Here is a 21,511-nt window from a genome sequence, read left to right on the forward strand (position 1 = left end):
CCCCCTTTGTGGAAGCATAGGGTGAACTGACCAGTAGCTCACGGGCTGCTTTTGCCAAGGTGAGTCGTACCATGAAGATCCCTTGACCCATTAGGACCGCCTCCATGATCTGCGTTGTGCTGATGCGCAACGTGGAGTGAAGCCAATCCCGAAGTTGGGCCTTGGATGGGGAGTGTCCAACTACCTAACCAAATATTGTTGTTTCTTTAAGCTCCAGCTCTTTGGCCCGGACGGCTAAGAGTTGTTGCTCAGAGAGGATGACGCACAAGGTGTTTGACTGGGGGGCGTTCGCAAAATGCACGGGCATCTAACCAGAGGTTTCCATTGCGTGTCCTTGCTGAGAACCTACCTATCACGCTACTGTGCTACCAAAGGGGAAAGTTGCTACAGAGGAAGGGAGAAACTGGAGAGGGGGGGGGGGGGGATTGTTGTTTTCTATGCAAGTGGTGGGTCTCCCTGACTGGGACGGGCCTCAAGGCGGAGGAGGCGAGGGCAGTGCGCGGGGGGGGGCAGGGATTATAAGGAAACAGGCGGGGCAGGGGCAGGCAGCCAGGGGTAGAGAAGGCAAAACAGGAGCAGGCAGGACAGGTGCAGGAGCAGGCGGGGCGGGCAGGGTGGCCAGGGACAGGTAGGTTGGACGTAAGCGGGAGGCAGTTCGGCAGGCGTAGGCGGAGCAGCAGGTCAGGCGCAGGCGGGCTGTGGCCAGGATCAGGCGGGGACGTGGAGCGATGGTTCAGGCGGGCTGCGGCCAGGATCAGGCGGGGACGTGGCGCGATGGTTCAGGCGGGGGCAGGGGCAGGGGCAGTGGTCGCAATGCGACAGGGGCAGTGAGCTCTCTTCGTGATGGTTTTCGTATATGCTCATTCTACATGCCGCTAATACCAGTTTCAGTCGTGTATTATGTGCTACTGATCCTCTCAGTTAGCGTATGAAGGGTTATTCCTCCCAGCTTTTACTATCAACAGGTGCATGCTCTGTATGATGGTATCAATATCAGGTTCCAAGTACTCATCTACATTGCCATGAGCACTCTTATTGTGAGATGAGCTCTGATTTAAACTGCCATTAGCACTCTCATTGTGAATTGTTATCATAAGCAATTGTCAATGGGTGCATGTGACATTTCTGATAATTTTTTCAATAGTTTTAAAAAGCATGGACTGCATGTTACCTAATGTTTTAGAGAATCTGAACCTTCGTCTTTTCTTGTGATACAGGAATTTTTTACAAATCTAGAGTCAATAAAAGCTCAATTAGGAGTATCTGACATCCATGTCAGCTTAACAACTTTAGAAGAAGTTTTTTTGAAGATAGTCAAGCAAGTGGAGCTTGAAACTGCCACTGCGGAAGGTCGTGTTGAGGTTTTGACTTTATCAGATGGCAGCTTCATAGAGGTAAGTGATTTTCACAATATTTGAATGATTAGACCTCTACTGTCTATGGAGATTACATTTTGTGTGAAAACCATGGGGTTGAACTGTAGATTGTTCTCAAGAGGATGCTCCTTTTATAGCAGACAAGCACCTTGACATGATGAAGATTCTTGTAGGTCGTTCTTTCCAAGAACTTGTTATGGTCCATTGTGTAGGTTTATTTCCTAGCAGCATTTTTTCACGCCTAACCACTTCCAGCATGAGCTATTTGATAACTTTTCAGTATGCCCTTAGTACTTACAAAAATTTCTTGGGCATGCTATTAGATTTACCGCATGCTTCTATCTCTGACCTGTCTGTACATTCTAGTACCAATCTGTTTGGAGACCAGACACACAATGGGATCATATCTTCAGTGTATCATATTTACACATCATAGAGGCCCTTTTGGCTGTGTTGATTCTGAAAGTTACATTTAGCTCTTAGGTTTGATGTATCCAAAAATATACAAAGACCGCTGAAAATGCTGAGAAGGTTTGATTCAGGTTCACTTAGTTTAAAAGTATATGAAAGGGGAGGGGCAACTTTGCTGATTCCAAATGTACTAAGAAATTCAAATAGAGACAATCCACTTAAGCTCAGTGCACTATTAGTTGGCACCATGGTGAATGGTAGGAACTGGAGTGAGGTCCTTGGAAATGGCTTAACAGTTCTCAGCTCATCATCGTCATTGGCACACAAGTGATGTGTGTGGATAAAGATTCCAGCATGCAAAACAAAGAAATTCTTGTCAGAATGATGTCTGTAAGCAGAACTTAGGATCTGTTGAAAAAAACATAGCATATGTTGAATTTGCAGTTCATTGATATGCTTTTACAATCATCTTTACTTTGGTTGGTCCACGAATTTTCTCATGATAGATTTCTGGAAGCATAGTAAAGATTTGAGCCGGAAAACATATGCCTAGAAATAGTCCCATCAACTTCAGATAGCCTAATTGTCCGAAGCATGGAATTCATCAACAAATGCATCGGAAGTGAGATCCAGCAGCTCAGGGAGCGCACTCACATCTAATGGGCTGGTTGGGAGGCTGGCCTCACTCATTCTGTCAGGGAATGGAGAAATCATAGCATATATTGAATCTGGAGTTGACTGAGATAGAGAGCCGGTCCAGCCAGGAGAGGTTTGCTGCACAGTTTTCACCAATGGGCATCCTGTTACAAGTGGCAGGCAGGGGTCAATGATGCCCCTTCTAGCACTTTATTCTCTGTATTGGAGGGTGACTGCCAACTGGCTAGCTCTAGACAGAGGATAACATGGCCTAGACTTCCCTGACATCCCTTCAAGGAGGATCCGAGTTATAGGCCTCCAAGGGAAGAGAATGGACATGGTGGTCCCACTCATAGCATGGTGCCGCTGGATTAGGGAGAGTCGGCCTTTGGATGAATCAGATTAGGATCCAGAAGAGCGGCTCTGGTCAGTCTCTGCAGTCACCCAAAAGCCATTGGGTTTCTTTTGCTTACACGGCCCAAATTGGCAGACACTTGATGTAGGCTGACATGGACTGGGCCGGCCCCCTCTCATAGTCAACATTGGGCATTGGGCTTATCACACATGGGGTCTTGCAATTAGGAGTTGATTGTCCCAAATGTAGCATGACAGAGTTTGTAAGCATTGCCCATAGTGCTTGGAGACTCTGAAGCATTGCCTTTGGTCATGCAAGGCAGCACGGCTGGTGTGGAGAGAAGTCTACTAACTACTCCATCAAGTTGCACCTAGCTTGGTTGCATTTCATGAAACCAACCTTCCTTCTTGGAAAGGGTGGTGATCTCCCTGATCAAACACTTAATTACAGCAATCAGCAAATAAATATAAATTGAAAAGAACAATTTACCTTAATAATCTTGGACATTGGACACCTTGTTGGCCCCAAAATTGGCACCCCTTTCAGTATTTCTTTAACTTCAATTGCCAATGGATTGATTACAAGTCAAGATTCCACAATTTCCTTGGATAATCCAAAAGCCCTTTGTTGTTCCAACAACCAATAAACAAATTGGGCTATTTGCCCCTTGATTTTCCCCTAGGACTTGCTCTAACTGGACCCCAACTTGCAAAATGCCGCCTCAAATTTACAATGGATGGCTGGGCATTTGAAATCCTTAACAATACAAAAATTTGCATGTATTGATTTCAGTGTATAATGCCTTCTCCTATTGGCACAGGTCCTAAGCTGGTGGCTATTTAACCCTAATTTTTGCAGAAATTTAGGGTTTACAACAGAAATCCCTTTGCTATCCACCAAATATGGTTGAGATATGCTCCAATTGGCTAAGAAATGCATAGATCTCTTGACGATGGGCTGGAATTGGTGAGAGGTTGCCACAGAGATAGAAACTTTAGAGTTTCCACACAAGAAACCCCTAAATCTACCCACAGCTTGTACAAATCAGTATTTAATGCTCTCAGGTGCTATGTTGTCACCTTACTGTTGCATCGCCTATTGCTATTGAAGGTCGTCGTGCTGTCCCTAGCTCCAAAATGACTCATGTCTGCTGTCCTAGTCCCCCAATGGTTGTGTTCTCTGCTAAAAATCGAACCAATAGTCCCCCCTCTCTCTCTCTCTTTTTTTTTTCGTAAACTCTCTCTCTCTCTCTCTCTCTCTCTCTCTCTCTCTCTCTATGTGGCTCCAAATTAACTAAATGGTTGAGATCTAGCCTTCAAAAACGTTTTCTCAATTAGCATGAGCATTTTTGCCGTGGCAATCTTCTAAGCACATTTTTCAACATTATCCAACTATAAAATTAATTTTCAGACTTAAAGAAATTGAAATTTTAATTTCAGCCCTTCTAACCTAGCCCAAAATTAAATGTGCCCATCCATAATAAAATTGGCTAGGCCATTTGCAACTTGGAGTAGTCATCACCTCTATTGACCCTTAGACTGGCATTAATTAATTAATCAATGCTAGTCCCTGGTGTCATCATTGACACTTATTGGGTAAACAATTATCCCAAGGTTAAAACTGACATCAACTAACCACTAAAACCCAGTTGGCATAACTTATCACAATTGTTTTCTTTGACACCTACTGCATCCTCACGATCCTTGGCCTATTACCATGAAATAACTTCCACGTGCAATATATGCTAAATAGCCTTGCACATTTGATTAATAACTTAATCAAATGTTATTAGCAAGCTTAAAGCATCTCAAGATTTCACGTTCCCGTGACAAATCTCCCCCTTGAAATTATTGTCATTGTCCTCAATTGTAGTGTATTGTGCTTGTAGCCAAAGGAAAAGCATATGGCACTGGAATTTTCATAAGGTATCATAGTCACAACATTGGCCACTATTATCTAGCCATGCCATATGTCCCAAAGCTTGCTGAAAATTTCTAGCTAGCATAAACATGAGATAATATTGAGAAACAATCTAGAATTGTTACTAGAAACCCATTGGATGCATCCATAACTCATGTTTCTCAACTATTCTGACTTCACAACCATAGTAAAGCATAAACTCAGCATAAACCATGGCTGAAATTGTCAGCGGCATTGACTAACATGCTGCTGTCCATGGAACCAGGAGTAAACCATTGAAAACTGAGCATAATGTGATCATAAAATGATCACTTTCTTATCGAAGAATTGATCTCAAACTGTTGCAAATGTGATCATAAATTGATTGCAAAAACTCATATAAAACTGATCCCAAAAGTTATCATAAATGGTTCTCAAACTGATCAAAAAGTGAGCTGAAACTAATCAGATTTTGATCTCAAAATTGAGGCAAAATCTCTTGCCTTATTGATCATGAACTGATTTCAAAGTGATGCAAAAGTATAGTTTCAAAGCTGCAGTAACAACTATACTCATCTACATACATCTCATAGTGGCTAGTACACCAAAATAGTGACCTTATGGTAGACATACTATCAGCACAATACCTTGGATGTATGCTGAATACATCCAAGATCCACTATATACGAGAGCTGTCCAAAAGTGGTGGAGTGGAAGTGCTACCTCCCCCTTGAACATCAAGCAATGCTTCGCACAATACCTTGGATGTATGCTGAATACATCCAAGATCCACTATATACGAGAGCTGTCCAAAAGTGGTGGAGTGGAAGTGCTACCTCCCCCTTGAACATCAAGCAATGCTTCGGATCCCTACTTTGCTGAACGTGATTGAGCCTGAACAAAACTCAACTCTAATAAAGCCTTCTAGGCAAAGTTGCAACAACTGAGAATAATCTACCAAGTCATCCTCTTCCATCCATCTCTGAGCACAAAGTGTTCATGCTTTTGGCCATTGCAAAGTTGATCATAAACATTAGCAAAGTCTGAATCAGCAACATATTGCTCTTTCATGGCATCCAACTCAATGTGATAAACCATGCTAACGTTTGAAATTTGTGGCTTACGTAACAGTGCATCAGCCACAACATTCTTTTTACCATCAATATATGCAATTTGAAAGTGACATGTAGAGAGAAAATTTGTCCGTCTTATATGCTTCTCTGACAACTTTGTTTGCGTTAGAAAGTACCTCAAAGTTTGATTGTCTGTTTGCATTGTAAAATCAACCTCCAACGAATAATGTTTCCACGTAGACAATGCATGAATTACAGCCAAGAGCTCTTTCTTAGAGACCTACAAATTCTTTTCTGCACTGTGGAGAATTCGGCTCTCATAAGCCACAACTCGGCCGTCTTGCACATAAGAACAACCCCAATGCTATTACCACATGCATCGCATTGAACTAAGAATGACTTCCTTAGATCGGGCAGCACAAGTAGAGAATCGGAAGTTATCTTTTCTTTCAACTTTTCAAATGTTGAAATTTTCACTACTGTCCATCTAAATAGCACATTCTTCTTTTGCAAAGCATGCAATGGAGATGCAATTTCAACAAACCCGTGTGCATACTTCTTGTAGTAAGAATATAAACCCAAGAAAGTGCGGATCTCATACACATTCCTCAAAGATGGCCATAATCGTATTGCCTCAATCTTTGCAGGGTCCATGTGAATACTATTAGCCAATACAACATTCCCCAAAAAGTGGATTTCAAACAAAAAGAAATCACATTTTTATCATTTATAACCAATCTATGCTCGTGCAATTCATTGAATATAATGTCCAAGTTTCTTCTATGCTCTGCCTTGTTCTTTAAATAGACAATCATTTTATCAAAGAAAGTGTCTACAAATCCTCTATGTGGCTTAAAGATACAATCCATCATCCGATTAAAAGTGGGAGGAGTATTCGTAAGTTCAAAACTCATACAATCCAAAAGATGTCCTAAAAGCTGTCTTAGACATATCTTCCAGTCTAATGCGTATCTAATGATATCTACTTTTCAAATCTATAGGGCTGAATATGGCTACCCCTTGCAATCTATCCATAATATCACCAGTCCAAGGAATTAGAAAGCTATTCTTTATCGTGATCTTATTTAAAGCATGATAATCAATGCACATATGCCATGAACAATCCTTTTTCTACACCAAAAGCACTGGAGCTCAAAAAGGAGATGAGTTGGGCTGAATCAACCCTTTTTCTAACAACCCATTTACGTGACTCATAATCTCCTCCTTTTGGGCTGCACTGACTCTATAGGGTGGCTTATTAGGTGGCCTACTTCCAAGGATAAAATCTATGCCATGATCTTTTGGCCTTTCAAGTGATCGCTGCCTTGGAAGTGACTGAGAGAAGTTATCAGTATACATTTTCAGAAATGACATGTGATCCTTCTCTAACTTAGACATGTTCCCAACATTCTCACTATCATTTTTATCCTTAGTAAAAACCAAGTACGGTGAAAGATGATTTTTCATTACTTTAGAAATGGTAGATGCAGATATAACAGGGACAAATTCACCTTTCAACTTTACATCAAGTATGAGTATCTTTCCCTTATACTGAATAGTGATCTTTTTTGCATAAGAATCAATCACTGCATGCATACGGTGACACCATGGCATACCAAGCAATACATCACAACCCTCAAGTGGAGCAACAAAGAACTCTTCATTGTCCACGTACCCTTACATATACAATCAAAGCTTTTCAATGAGTGGTGTAACGGGCTCTGCATGGCCTTTACATACCATTCCAACTTTTCCCATAGGTCCCATCTAATCCTCTCTGATGCCTAGACAAGATTGCCATGTCAATAGAGATGAAGTTGGCTTATGCACCATTATTTAAGAAAATCGATGTATGTTGATCCCTAATTTTGCACCATGCTCTACACTACTTAGTAGCATCATCATTGGGCTGATCACCAACAACATTGGATACTAATCCCACTGATGTTTTAGGGTTCTTTTCTTTAGAATCTCCTTGATTTTTTGATTTTCCAACTTGCTGCCTATTGGGACACTCCCTTGTAATGTGACCCTCCTATTCACAAATAAAACATTTATTTGCTGCCATCAATTCCCTACATTGTGCCAATGTTTTCGAGCCCTTTCTTTATTGTTTTGGCCTCTTTTTCAGATCTGTCCTTTTCTCAGCCTTAAACAACTTTTTATTTGGCTTCTCCCCGCTCTCTAGAAAGCCCGAATTCTTCCTATATAGCAAAGCATCGGCTATAGCAAGAGTCTCTATGAGTTGAGACATGCTAGACATGGTGGATTTAATGCAAAGATCTTTGATTCCTTTGGGCAGCCCACAAACATAATTTTCCACATACTCATGAAGGGGTACAGGGCGATAAGAAGTAATAGACAGCAATGCATCTCAACACTTCTTGTTATATTGCTCTAAAATCTTACATTCCTTAGCATCCAGCTTATTCCAAATCTGTCATAATATCCACCTCAAAGGTACTTTTCAACCAATTCGATGCAAACATTTGCTTGAATTGTACCCACGTTGACGGTGCTCTATCTTGTTGAGAAACCCTTCACCCACAGTTTGCATTTTTGTGTTTCTGCGTTTTGCGTTTAGGGTTTGTAGCCCCAAAAAGGGGTGCCATCCTAGACTGCTAACTATGCCTATTTATAGGCCACTCTCTCATTCATTCTTGACGGTTGATTCATTCAATCCGTCACCTTTCCTCTCCAACCTCTCCACTACCCTCACACCCCTTCAGGACGACATTGGGGTTCGTGGTTGGTGGGTGTCTTCATCATCTTCCTTATGCTACGGCATCCTTATTCCCATGTATCACATTCACTCCATGATTTAGATCTTCATCATTCCATTCATCAAAGTTTCTTCTCTCTTCTCTTCTCTTCTCCATGTTTGTTGAGTTCACTCCGTGTTCCTCCTCGCAAACCCTACTATCTCGCTGATACGTCATCTTTTGACATGGTATCAGAGCTAGATCTACTCAAAAACCAACAAAGATCCTCCACTCCAGTGAAGGCAAAGACCGGTGGCGGGTTCGGCATCCACTTCTCTTCTTCTTCTACTGCATCAACACTCTGACTAGCGGCTGCTCCCTCCTGTGTTTGTTGTTTTCCAACCTGCGTTCAGGGTTGTTGCTGCCGCCTCCACCTCTCCTTTGCTGTGTTTTACTGCGGCATTCTATTGTTGTGTTTTACTGTAGCGTTCTACTGTGGCATTTTACTGCCATGTTTTATTGTTGCATTCTACCGCGGCATTCTACTGCTGCGTTTTACTGCCGCATTTTACTACTCTACATTGGGAGATATCCTTTTTCTCCCCCCCATCCTCCCTTCTCCAGTTTGCCACACCGGTACCATGGCGTCTCCACCGACAGATTGCCAGTCTACTAGGTGTTCCTACTGCGGCAAGAACGGTCATTCCACCGATGATTGTCAACATCGATCTTTGCTCCCCAGCCCCCCAAAGTATATGCATCTTCCACCAAGCATTCCTTGTGCCACCTCTTCTTTCTATGCCACAAAGATCTTCTACATCAGCTATCGAAGTATTATCATCAAGGCAATAAGCCGCACCCGACGCGCACTAAGTCCTTTCAAGCACACGGAGGCTCTAAGACCTTACGAGGCGATAAGCCCTCCTGGAGACCACCCCACTGCCCGAAGGTTTCCCCCACCCACTTTCGGGTAGAGTGGCTTCCACGGCCCACATCTCCACAATCCACTCTCTTGAGAACTCGTGACTATTCCCCACCCTTGGCTCATCCTGAGCCTCCTTCTTCCCCACCCTCTTCCACTCGGGTTCGAGAGGCCCCTTCTAGGTGTTTTTCAACTTTTTCTTTTGAGCCCTAGATACCTTCTTCGGCACAACCAGTGGCACTTCCTTCATCATCAGATGCTTCGTAGTCCGTAAGCCACGAGTGGTTGGATTCCCTTTCTCTCTCAAATTGGGATTCAGAGGGGGATTTTCTTACTTCTCCCTCAAAGGGGGCTTCTAGATCTTCTTCGGCTTCACAGGGGGCTCCTACTTCTACTCCTTCCGATTCAGAGAGGGACCCTATGTGCCATGAAGTTTTTCACATACCACCACTTTTCACTTTCGAGGAGTGGCTCTCCTTTGAGTAGTCATTTCCTCTACTCATACCCAATTCTTCAGCAGCAATTTAGTGGCTAGGCCTTCGTATTCCTTCGAGCATGGAATCACGGAGCTAGTGGCTTCTCTCCCGAGGTTAAGTTTTGGGTTCTACAGCTCATCCAGTCTCCTGACTATCTTCAAAGGTCTCCTTTCAGGTGGTATTTTCAGATTAGAGGGTGGATCTTCTTCGTCCCTTGGTCAGCATGGAGCCAACTCCTGAGATCGAGTACGGGCATATCCTTACGGTTCTTGCATCACACAAAGTCCAACATTTCTCCTATGCATTGCATTTCTACACTTGATGTATCTTGGATGCTTGAATGTCTTGTATATGATTTATTGAGCTTGTATTGCTCATTTGACATTCGGTTTTGTTCTAGTGGAAGTCACTTGAACTACTTAGCTATTTTGCATTAAGCAAAGTTTTGGGTTTATGCAATTTAGCTTACTTCAGTGAGACCGTGGGACTCAGTTGAATTATGTCTATGCTCTCGAGATGTTATTTGGATGCAGTTGTTGCCTAGTGGGCTGATTTGATTTATGCTTTGAGCCAGTACCTATCTTTGTCAGGTTGTTGTCAGTGATGTATTTATCCTGCTTGGCTATGTAATGAGCTTCTTTACACTTGCTTAGTTAGCTATGTATATACCAGTTCTCTTCCGTTATCTTGAGACCTACTATATGCATGATAGTTATGCCTATTGGAAATATCCCACTCTGACATTGGAAATATCCCGCTCTGACACATTGAGTTTGATAGTTCTTGGTACCGGTTGCATGCTCAATGACTACTAGTGGTTTATTTATACCCTACTTCTTGCAAGATATACTTGGCAGTTACAGATTGGATTCTATCAGTTGATTGCTCACACTTGGTTTTGGATTTACTGGTGTAATTATTTTCAGCTTGCCGTAATTGCAGGTTTATGTATCATTTATGAGAGCAGATGCCTTGACTTGACTGTCATTCTTTGGCAGTTAGTGGACAACTCTACTCTTTGTAGTTTTTCCTCTGTTAGACACTGTCTTGGCTATGCTTTTGGACTGTTTTGCTGTCATTTACAGTAGCCTGTTTGTCTTGGACTGTGCTTTCATTTACTGCTGGTGGGTCAAATGACATTGCTATCTTCAACATTGATAAGTTGGATGGCACCAACTACAGCTATTGGAAGGCACAAATTTGGTAGCTTCTAGTGCAAAATTTACAAATTAAGCCATTGAGACATGAGGTTGTCAAGCGTAAATGCATTGATGCAGAGGGTTGGGCTAAATTGGATGAGTTATGCAAATCTACAATCATTTTTTCACTCTCTAAGTAGGTCTACTATAATGTTGTCTCTCATGGACAAACCACCTAGCACTTATGGGATAAGATTCGTAATGTCTACGATAAGCAGGGCTCTACCTCTCTAATGTATTGGCTAAAGCAACTCATGAATCTTTGTATGAAGGAGAGAACTTCCATATCTGTCTACTTAAATGAGTTTCATTCTAGTTTCAGTGACTTAACTTCGTAGGGGATTGAATTTAAGAACAATCTTTCTTCCTTATTCTTGCTTGTTACATTGCTCAAGTCATGGGACGCATTTTGTATAACTATGTCTACAAATATGCTAGTTGATGGGGCTGAAATTGCAAGATGTAGAGGGTACGCTCTTGAATGAAGAGGTTAATAGAAAGAATGTAGATGCTTTTCGCACCTCTCATACTTTCATAGTCAGAGATAATAATAGTAGAAGCAATAATGACCGTCATGGGAGAGACTCTTAGAAGTCTCGTTCTTAGTCACATGGACAATCTTGCAATAAGTCCTATGGCCATAAATCCATATTGACTTGTCATTATTTTGGGAAATAGAGTGATATTTAGCCACAGTGCCATAAAATGTGTGATGACAAATACAAGGAAAAGGAAAAAAGAGTAAATTCAGGAAAAAAATGATGATCGTAGCATTGTCCCTAGCAAGTCCAGTGTCAAGATTGAAGAGATTAATGTCATACAAATTGATTCTAATGATGATTACATACTTATAGCTTCTTCTCTTGATGTTTTGCAATTGATTGATGCCTCATCCACCTATACTCAGTGTTGGTTGATTAATTCAGGGGCTTCATTTCATGTCACATTTCATCGAGAGTGGTTCCACTCCTACCACAATATGGCAAGATTTGTCAAATTGGGTAATAACATGGCATTGGATAAAAGCTTACTTTCTGCTAGACAATTGGATTATGTAGATTATGTTGTATCTTTTGGTGATTCCTTATGGAAGCTTACCCGTGGAAATCTTGTTCTGGCGTGGGGTGCCAAGTCTAGCACTCTTTATCCCTTACTTGGATATGGATCTATCTGTTGGGTATCTCACACGCCTTACTTACGCCTACGCTCATATGGGAGTGTGCGGGTGATCACTAGGACACTGGGGCACTTTTTACTCTCGGTAGGAGAGGTTTTTTCCCCCAGATTATGTGTACTATTTTGTATGTGCTTGTGGTGCACACTTACGGGCACTTACTGTGTTCGGGTGTGAACAGCCCCTTATAACCCTAAGGTATAAGGGTTATCATTTGTACTTTCTGTTTACACTCTATTCAGTACTATTGCATTGGGTGTCGTGCTCAACTCTGTCTCTCACTCTCACACTGTCTACTGCACTTCAGCTGCACCTCGATCCTCTCCCATCTGACATTTGGTATCAGAGCTGGTCAGCAGCTCTGTTCGGTTCCCGAGGACTTGCGTCAGCACTGACAGCTCGTCAGTACCTGTCTGGTACAGCACGTTCAGCCTGTACCTTCGTCAGCAGCCACGTCACTTGCAGCTCAGTCCTGCCCGTCAACAGTCGTAGTCGTCCGTCAGCAGCTCGCGAGCAGCACCAGGTCCACGTCTGACATTCAGCTGCAGGCGCTGACGTATGCCAGCGCGCTGTCCAACAGTGCAGTCCTCGTCAGCCCGCAAGTCTGACGCCCTGTCCCGCCAGACGAGCTGCTCCCGTCTGCCCTGTCCCGCCACTGGTGCCCTGACGTGCCGCCTGTGTCCTGACGCAAATCGTCAGCCCGCAAGTCTGACGCCCTGTCCCGCCAGACGAGCTGCTCCCGTCTGCCCGCCATCTGACGCCCTGTCCCGCCAGACGAGCTGCTCCCGTCTGCCCGCCGTTTTTGACCACGTGCAGCCCGCCTGCCCATCGCGACTGGTCAGCCAGTCTGACGACCTGCTCCCGCCTGCCCGCCTGCCTTTGTCACGTCAGCAGCTCGCGACGTGCTACACGACCAGGTAAAATTTTCAAAAATTTTATTATTTCAGCCCAGAATAAAATTCTGGAAGCGGCGGTTCACACGCAGTTGGCACAGATTTACTGGAAAAGTAAATTTCATGCAAATTTCTGACTGAATGGTCAGAAAATTTTGGGGCTTTTGTGTATTTGGAGGATAGATGCATTTAAACTGCTGATACAGTCACAGACCGACTGTTTTTGACAGAGATTTTGTCAAAATTTTGGGGATTTATTCATAACAGTGTTGCACTGCACTGTTTGCACATTGGGAAACGTGTTGTGTCTGTCTGTGACACATTGAATGCACATTTTGGGGCTTTTGTAACAGACATTTGTGACAGAAATTTTGGGCAGAAAATTTTGGGGCTTTTGATGTTTTAGTGCTGCTGAGCACTAATTGCACCTTGGAAAGCGTGCATCAGTGACAGTTTTTGTGACAGAGTACCCTTTGCACATTAATTGCAGACTTGTGTTTGCTGCAATTTCTGGAAATTTGCAGATTTCCAGCCCGTACTGCATTGACATTGCTCAATTGCCTTTTGGGAAATAATGGCAAATCAGGGAGGAGATGTATTCACCTATGTGTCCAAGGAAGACCGATTGGATGGGAACAATTATTCCCTTTGGTCTTTCATGATGAAGAATGTATTAGTGGCAAAAAATTTGTGGGATTATGTCAGTGGAGAGGAAGCACGACCGGGAGTTGTGGCTCCCGCTACTCCTCCTCCAGGAGGACGTGCAAGAGGGCAACCTCAGCCCCCTCCACCTCAGCCCGCTCAGCCACTTCCCCCAAGAACTGCAGCTCAGAAAACTTGGGATACACGGGATGCACAGGCTATGTCGCTGATTGCATTGGCAGTTCAGCGTTCTATCATTCCTCATATTCGTTCAGCAGCTTCTTCACAAGAAGCTTGGTTGATATTGGAGCAGATGTTTGCAGGAAAGAATGAGACTCGCATCTCTTTCTTGAAGAAAGAGCTAGAGACTCTAAAGATGAATGAGGGTGATTCTATGCAGGATCATCTCAACAAAATTCAGGACTTGCGGGAGCAACTCATGAATGTGGATGAATACTACTCAGATGCGCAGCTGATTTCTACGACATTGAATTCACTGCCTCCCTCTTACTTGGCTTTTCATACTGCCTTGAACCTCACTATGAGGATTTCGAAAGAGCCCATCACTTTCATTCAGCTTGTCAGTTTGCTTCTAGAGGAGGAACAAACTAGACGGAACAGTGGTGTGGATGGTATAGCCTCTGAGCAGGCTTTTATGTCAAGGCAGAAGGGTAAAAACAGCCAAGGGAAAAATGCTTCGCAGAGTTCTGGTAGTAGTAACACTTCACAGACAAGTCAGAAACAGGGGGGCACGCAAGCCAAGAAAGGAAAATGCCATTACTGCAAGAAGCCTGGCCACTACATCACTGAGTGCAGGAAGCGCATCGCCAAAGAGAAGAAGAAGGAGTCAGGGATGTCTGTTTCTGCAGCTCCTTCCACTGCTAGTGAGTCCGCGTCCTTTGTTGCAGACAGGGACTATTGTTTTTACACTTGCAGTTATGATGTCTCTTGGGCTGATAGAGCATTTAGCTCTACAGAAGATGCTGACACTTGGTTCTTTGACAGTGGTGCTTCACGGCATATCACATCTCGTAGAGATTTGTTTGCTTCTCTTGGTGCACCTCCCGTTGGGAAGTCTGTTCAGTGTGCTAATAATGCATCATACCCTGTTCGTGGTATTGGGGAGATTCAGCTTACAGCCATTGATGGCTCGATTCTCCGCCTACAGGATGCTTTGTATGTGCCTGGCATTAAGAAGAATCTGCTTTCCATTTCTTCTATGGCACGTTGTGGTTTGCAGGTCACCTTTGATGATGACCGTTGCATGGTCCGTGACAAGGAACACATGACATTGGTCTTGACAGGTTCTTTGTGTCATGGGTTATATGAGTTGGATGCTCTTTCGGTAGATTAGTCTGCATATTTGACATCCACTCTTACTCCTGCTATGTTAGAGGCAGAGTTATGGCATGCTCGTTTGGGGCATGTAAACTATGGCAGCTTGATGCTATTACAGCGTACTCAGATGTTGGATGGATTACCTCTCTTGGAGAGACCTCCTGAGCATTTATGCGAGGGTTGCATTTTGGGGAAAATGCATCGTTTCTCTTTTCCCCGTGATGTTGCTTTTAGAGCAACAGCCAGATTGCAGCTTGTGCATTCGGATGTTTGTGGGCCCATGCAGACACAGTCATTGGGTGGTTGTTACTATTTTGTAACATTTATTGATGACTTTACACGTTTGTGCTGGGTCTATTGCTTGAAAAAGAAGTCAGAAGTGTATGATGCATTTTTGGCTTTCAGTGCACTTGTGGAAACTCAGTCTGGTTGCAAGATTAAGACTCTCCGTTCGGACCGAGGGGGGGAATACATGTCCTCTATGCTGAATTCTTATTTGCAGCAGAAGGGCATTATCCATCAGTACACTACTGCATATACTCCACAGCAGAATGGGGTAGCAGAGAGGAAAAATCGGTCACTCATGGAGATGGCCAGATGTATGCTGAAGGCAAAGAGTTTGCCTCATAGTTTTTGGATGGAAGCCGTCATGTGCGCTTGCCACATTTTGAACAGATGTCCTACCAAGGCCTTGAAAACCGTCACACCTTTTGAGGCTTGGCACAGCCGCAAACCTTCTGTTGGCCACTTCCGTACTTTTGGGTGTCTTGCATATGCCCATATTCCACAGGTACTTCGAAAGAAGTTGGACAACAAGGCTGTAAAATGCATCTTTATGGGATATAGCAGCGAAAGCAAAGGCTACAGACTCTATGATCCCGTGACCAAGAAGGTTTTTGTCAGCAGGGATGTTGTATTTGATGAAAAATCAGAATTATCCTTGGCTGGTTTTGATACATATCAGGCTGCCCGTGATGTCTTTGAAGGGCTGCTGCCCATCACATTTGGTGATTCAGCTGGTACTTCAGCAAATGAACCTAATGTTCAGCCAGCTGCTCCTATGGAACATGCAGTAAATCAGCACATTGCTGAAACTGAAATTCAGCAGGAACTTGTACACAGTCAGGAAGCAAGACAGGTGCCTAGATGGTACACGCAGACTATGAGAGATAGTCATTTGGAAACACCCTTGGCTGGTCGTACTCGAAGGCAAACTCGACTGCATGATTCAGCACATTCCATGGAGTTTGTTATGGCAGCATGTACTCATGATAATGAGGAGCCTGAATGTTTTGAGGATGCACGACATAGTGTGCATTGGATGGCAGCCATGCAAGCTGAATTGGATTCTATTCATAAGAATCATACTTGGGATTTGGTGTCTTTGCCAGTTGGCAAGCGTGCCATTGGTACGAAATGGGTCTACAAATTAAAAAGGAATGCAGATGGATCCATAGATAAGTACAAGGCACGGCTGGTAGCTAAAGGCTACGCACAGAAAAAGGGCATTGACTATGAGGAGACCTTTGCTCCTACCTCCCGTATGACGACCATTCGGTCAATGATTGCCTTGGCTGCACATTTTGGTTGGCAAGTGCATCAGCTGGATATAAAGACTGCATTCTTACATGGGGAACTTCAGGAAGAAGTGTATGTACAGCAGCCCATTGGTTTTGCAGTTGAAGGCTCAGAAAATTTAGTATGCAAGCTGAAAAAAGCTCTATATGGTTTGAAACAAGCTCCACGAGCTTGGTACGCAAAGATAGATGCCTTCTTGCTTAGTCAGGGGTTTGTAAACAGCCCATCTGAGTCTACCCTTTATGTACATAAAGAGGGGGGATCCATGCTGATTTTGTGTCTATATGTAGACGACCTTTTGCTCACTGGAACACGTGCTGATCAGATTTCAGCATTCAAAAATAATTTACAGCAAACTTTTGACATGTCTGACTTGGGTATTTTGCACTATTACTTGGGCATCCAGTTTGTACATGATGCTAGAGGCATTGGATTATGTCAGTCAAGGTACATTGGGCAACTTCTTGAGAAGTTTGGCTTACAGGATTGCAAGCCAGTTTGTACACCCATGGAACCTGGGCTCAAACTGTCATTACATGATGACAGTGATTTGTTTGATATCCATACTTATGCTCCAGCAGTGGGATGTCTCATCTATCTATGCCACACTCGGCCAGACATACAGTTTGCCGTTTCAGTTTTGAGCAGGTACATGCATCAGCCTCGTATGTCGCATTGGCAAGCTGTGAAGCGTGTGTTTCGTTACTTGCAGGGTACTAGAGCTCTTGGATTGCTTTATGCCAAGGGGGGACCACTGCAGTTACATGCTTACAGTGACTCTGATTGGGCTGGTGATTTTGATACTCGTCACTCCACTAGTGGCAATTGTTTCTTTCTTGGCTCGTCATGCATTTCTTGGCTTAGCAAGAAACAATCCACTGTTGCCACGTCGTCATGTGAAGCTGAGTACAAGGCAGCCTTCACTACTGCAGTTGAGTGCGTATGGCTTAGACGCTTACTTGCTGATTTGGATGTATCTGTTACGGAGCCTACTCCTTTATATACTGACAGTCAGAGTGCCATTGCAGTGGCACGGAACCCTGTGTTTCATGCTCGCACGAAACACATAGAGATTCACTACCACTTTGTCAGAGAGAGGCTACATGCAGGTGATATCAGCCTTGTCTACTGTCCTACCACCAGCAATGTGGCAGACATCTTCACCAAAGCTCTTCCACGAGACAAATTTGAAGCATTTCGCGATGCTTTGAATTTGACGCCCTTTGGTGGCGGATGATCCTTGTACACTTGATCACTCTTCACTCCAGGGGGGTTTGTTGGGTATCTCACACGCCTTACTTACGCCTACGCTCATATGGGAGTGTGCGGGTGATCACTAGGACACTGGGGCACTTTTTACTCTCGGTAGGAGAGGTTTTTTCCCCCAGATTATGTGTACTATTTTGTATGTGCTTGTGGTGCACACTTACGGGCACTTACTGTGTTCGGATGTGAACAGCCCCTTATAACCCTAAGGTATAAGGGTTATCATTTGTACTTTCTGTTTACACTCTATTCAGTACTATTGCATTGGGTGTCGTGCTCAACTCTGTCTCTCACTCTCACACTGTCTACTGCACTTCAGCTGCACCTCGATCCTCTCCCATCTGACACTATCGACCATGTTTTGGTAGTGGCTACAATACCACACATATCGTTATGGCATCATTGCCTTGGGCACATATCATTAAAGGAAATGAAAATACTTATCCGTCTACAGTATCTTCTGCTCCTTGATTATAAGTGTTTTGATTCTTGTGATCATTGTCTTTATGGTAAACAGACCCGTAGTTCGCATAAGTTTGATATTACGCGCATGGGTAAGCCTCTAGCTCTTGTTCATTCTGATGTTTGTGATACTCTACCGTGCAAGTCGTTAGGTGGTACAAAGTATTTTGTTACTTTCATTGATGATTACTCGCATAAGGCTTGGGCATACCCCATAAAGCAAAAATGGGGAGTCTTGGCTACATTTTAGTGTTGGCTTGCTTTTGTTGAGAACCAATTTGGATATAGACTGAAATGTCTACAATCTGACAATGGGGATAAGTATGTATCTAAAGCCTTTGAGAATTTTTGTGATGAGAGAGGTATTAAGTGTGAGTTGGCCCCCTTGTATACCCCGCCCCAAAATGGTATGGCTAAGCACATGAATAGAACAATTCAAGAGCGAGTTCATAGTATGCTTAGCCAAGCAAGCTTACCACAACATTTTTGGACTAAGACTGATACTATTGCAGTACACTTGATTAATTGATCCCCATGCATTGCTCTTGACTATCACGTTGCAAAGGAGGTGCGGTTTGAAAAACCTTCATTATATACTCATTTGCGTGTCTCTGGTTGTAAAGCTTTCTGTCATGTTCCCAAGGACAAGTGCAATAAGTTGGATCCAAAGTCCATGAAATACATCTTTCTTGGTTATAGGAATACAGGCCCTCTATGGATTATGTTATAGTGATAGACGGTGAGTCTCTTACCTATGATGAGGCCATGCACAGAGATGATAATCACTCTTGGAAGAGGGTCATGCAGTATGACTCACTGCAAAAAAATCATATATTGGATTTGGTTCCTTTGTCTAGTGGAAAGTGTACTTTGCCATGCAAATATACAAGTTGAAAAGTACCCTTAGATCCCAAGCCAGTCTGTAAGGCCAGATTGGTTACTAAGGGTTTTAAGCAGGAGCATGGTGTTGACTTTGATGAAGTTTTCTCTACGCTTGGTATCGGCTTTGGTTGTGCAACTAGATCTAGATCTCTATCAGATGGATGTCAAGACAACTTTTTTACATGGGGACTACATGATGAGATTATGTTATAGTGATAGACGGTGAACCTCTTACCTATGATGAGGCCATGCACAAAGATGATAGTCACTCTTGGAAGAGGGCCATGTAGTATGACTCACTGCAGAAAAATCATATGTTGGATTTGGTTCCTTTGTCTAGTGGAAAGTGTGCTTTTCCATGCAAGTATACAAGTTAAAAAGTACCCTTAGATCCCAAGCCAATCTGTAAGGCCAGATTGGTTACTAAGGGGCAACTAGATCTAGATCTCTATCAGATGGATGTCAAGATAACTTTTTTACATGGAGACTACATGATGAGATTTATACGCAGTAGCCTAAGGGCTTTGAGGAAAAGGTAGGGACACCTAGTGTGCAAGTTGAGAAAGAGCCTTTATAGCCTTAAGCAGACACCTAGGGAATGATACCATAAGTTTGATGCTTTCATGCATTCATAGGAATATACCTGTAGTGATATGGATCTGTGTTTATACACAAGGAAGGCTCGTGATGGCAAGCCTTATGATTTTGATACTCTATATCGATGATATGCTACTTATTGGAAGTACTCATGATGAGCCAAATGCCTTGAAAGGTCAGCTCAAGAAGAGCTTTGAGATGAAGGACAAGGGACAAGTCTCATATATTCTTGGAATGTGCATCATGAGTGATCGCTCTAAGGGACTCCTTTACTTGTTACAAAAGGAGTGCATCCAGAAGGTCCTTGAGCACTTTCACATACAATATGTTAAGCCTCTTGGCTGTTCTTTATCTCCTCATGTGAAGGTTAGTCGAGCCAATTGTCTGCAATCTATTGTCAGCAGTCTAATGAGAAAAAGGCCGAGATAGCCAAGATCCCTTATCCATCCAAAGTGGGCAATTTGATATATGCCATGATAGCTACTCGTCCTCTTGTCATAGCATTTACAATGGTGTGACACACTATATGGCTACACCTGGTAGGAGACATTGGGATGTCCTGAAGGGTATCATGTGGTGCCTTAAGGGCACTATAGATATGTGCACATGTTATAGTGTTCAAGATACAAGAGTCGTGGGATACACTGACTCTAATTATACAAGACATGTAGACAGTAGGAAGTCCACCTTTGGCTATGTCTTCACATTTGCTGGAGGTGGTTTTTTTGGATGTCCAAGGTGCAGAAATGCATGCCCCTATCCACTACAGTAGTAAAGTATGTTGCATCCACTAAGGCTTGCAAGGAGGATCTCTAGTTAGGCTATCTGGAGGTAAACCTTGGTATTATTGATGTGGTCTCTAGACTGTATTCAGATTTTATGAGTGCTATTCAGTTGGCCAAGAATTCGGTCTTCCGATGTGGTCTCTAGACTATATTCGGATTTTATGAGTGCTATTCAATTGGCCAAGAATTGGATCTTCCATAGTGCGAAGACAAAGCACATTGAGATATATTACCACTTTATCAGAGAGGATGTTGAGGACAAGTCCATTGAGCTTATCAAGATCTCAACTAACCAAAATCTTACAAAGCTGCTCACTAAAAGTACCTCAGTGGAGCATTTTGCCTTCCTTAGAAAGTTGATGGGCATTGGATGAGATGATGTCTTTCCTTATTCTGTTGTACTTTATATACATTTGTACTTTGTTACTTTTTTTTATTCTCTCCTCACGAGAAGCTGCTCACTAAAAGTACCTCAGTGGAACATTTTGCCTTCCTTAGAAAGTTGATGGGCGTTGGATGAGATGATGTCTTTCCTTATTCTGTTGTACTTTATATACATTTGTACTTTGTTACTTTTTTTTGTTCTCTCCTCACGAGAGATATATTCACCTTTACGTGGGAGGTTGTTAGGGAAAAAGGCACATGTGTCTATGTTACCTGTGTATTATTACACTAATAGTATCTACATACCTATACATTGCAAGTGACCGGTCCTTTCACCTGTACATTCTAGATAGTGGACACCCATCAATGTCACTTTATTTTTTGTTCTTTTAGTGACATTTGAATAAGGAAAGACCAGTCACACGGGTCCGTTTACCTCTACATTCTAGGTAGGGGACACC

General features: G+C 43.1%; 1 protein-coding gene across 1 annotated transcript in view; it reads left to right on the top strand.

The window, feature by feature from the left end:
- The window catches only part of LOC148039753 (ABC transporter A family member 11-like), a 104,980-nt gene that overhangs the window by 72,566 nt on the left and 10,903 nt on the right, over positions 1 to 21,511 (top strand). The window contains exon 15 of the mRNA XM_087693616.1: positions 1,218 to 1,394. Coding sequence (XP_087549742.1) covers positions 1,218 to 1,394 — 177 coding nt within the window. The remainder of the gene's footprint in view (positions 1 to 1,217; positions 1,395 to 21,511) is intronic.

This window comes from Lygodium microphyllum, chromosome 2 (assembly GCF_053477565.2).
Source record: "Lygodium microphyllum isolate KBCC chromosome 2, Lygodium_microphyllum_v1.1.10, whole genome shotgun sequence".
Taxonomy (NCBI): Eukaryota; Viridiplantae; Streptophyta; class Polypodiopsida; order Schizaeales; family Lygodiaceae; genus Lygodium; species Lygodium microphyllum.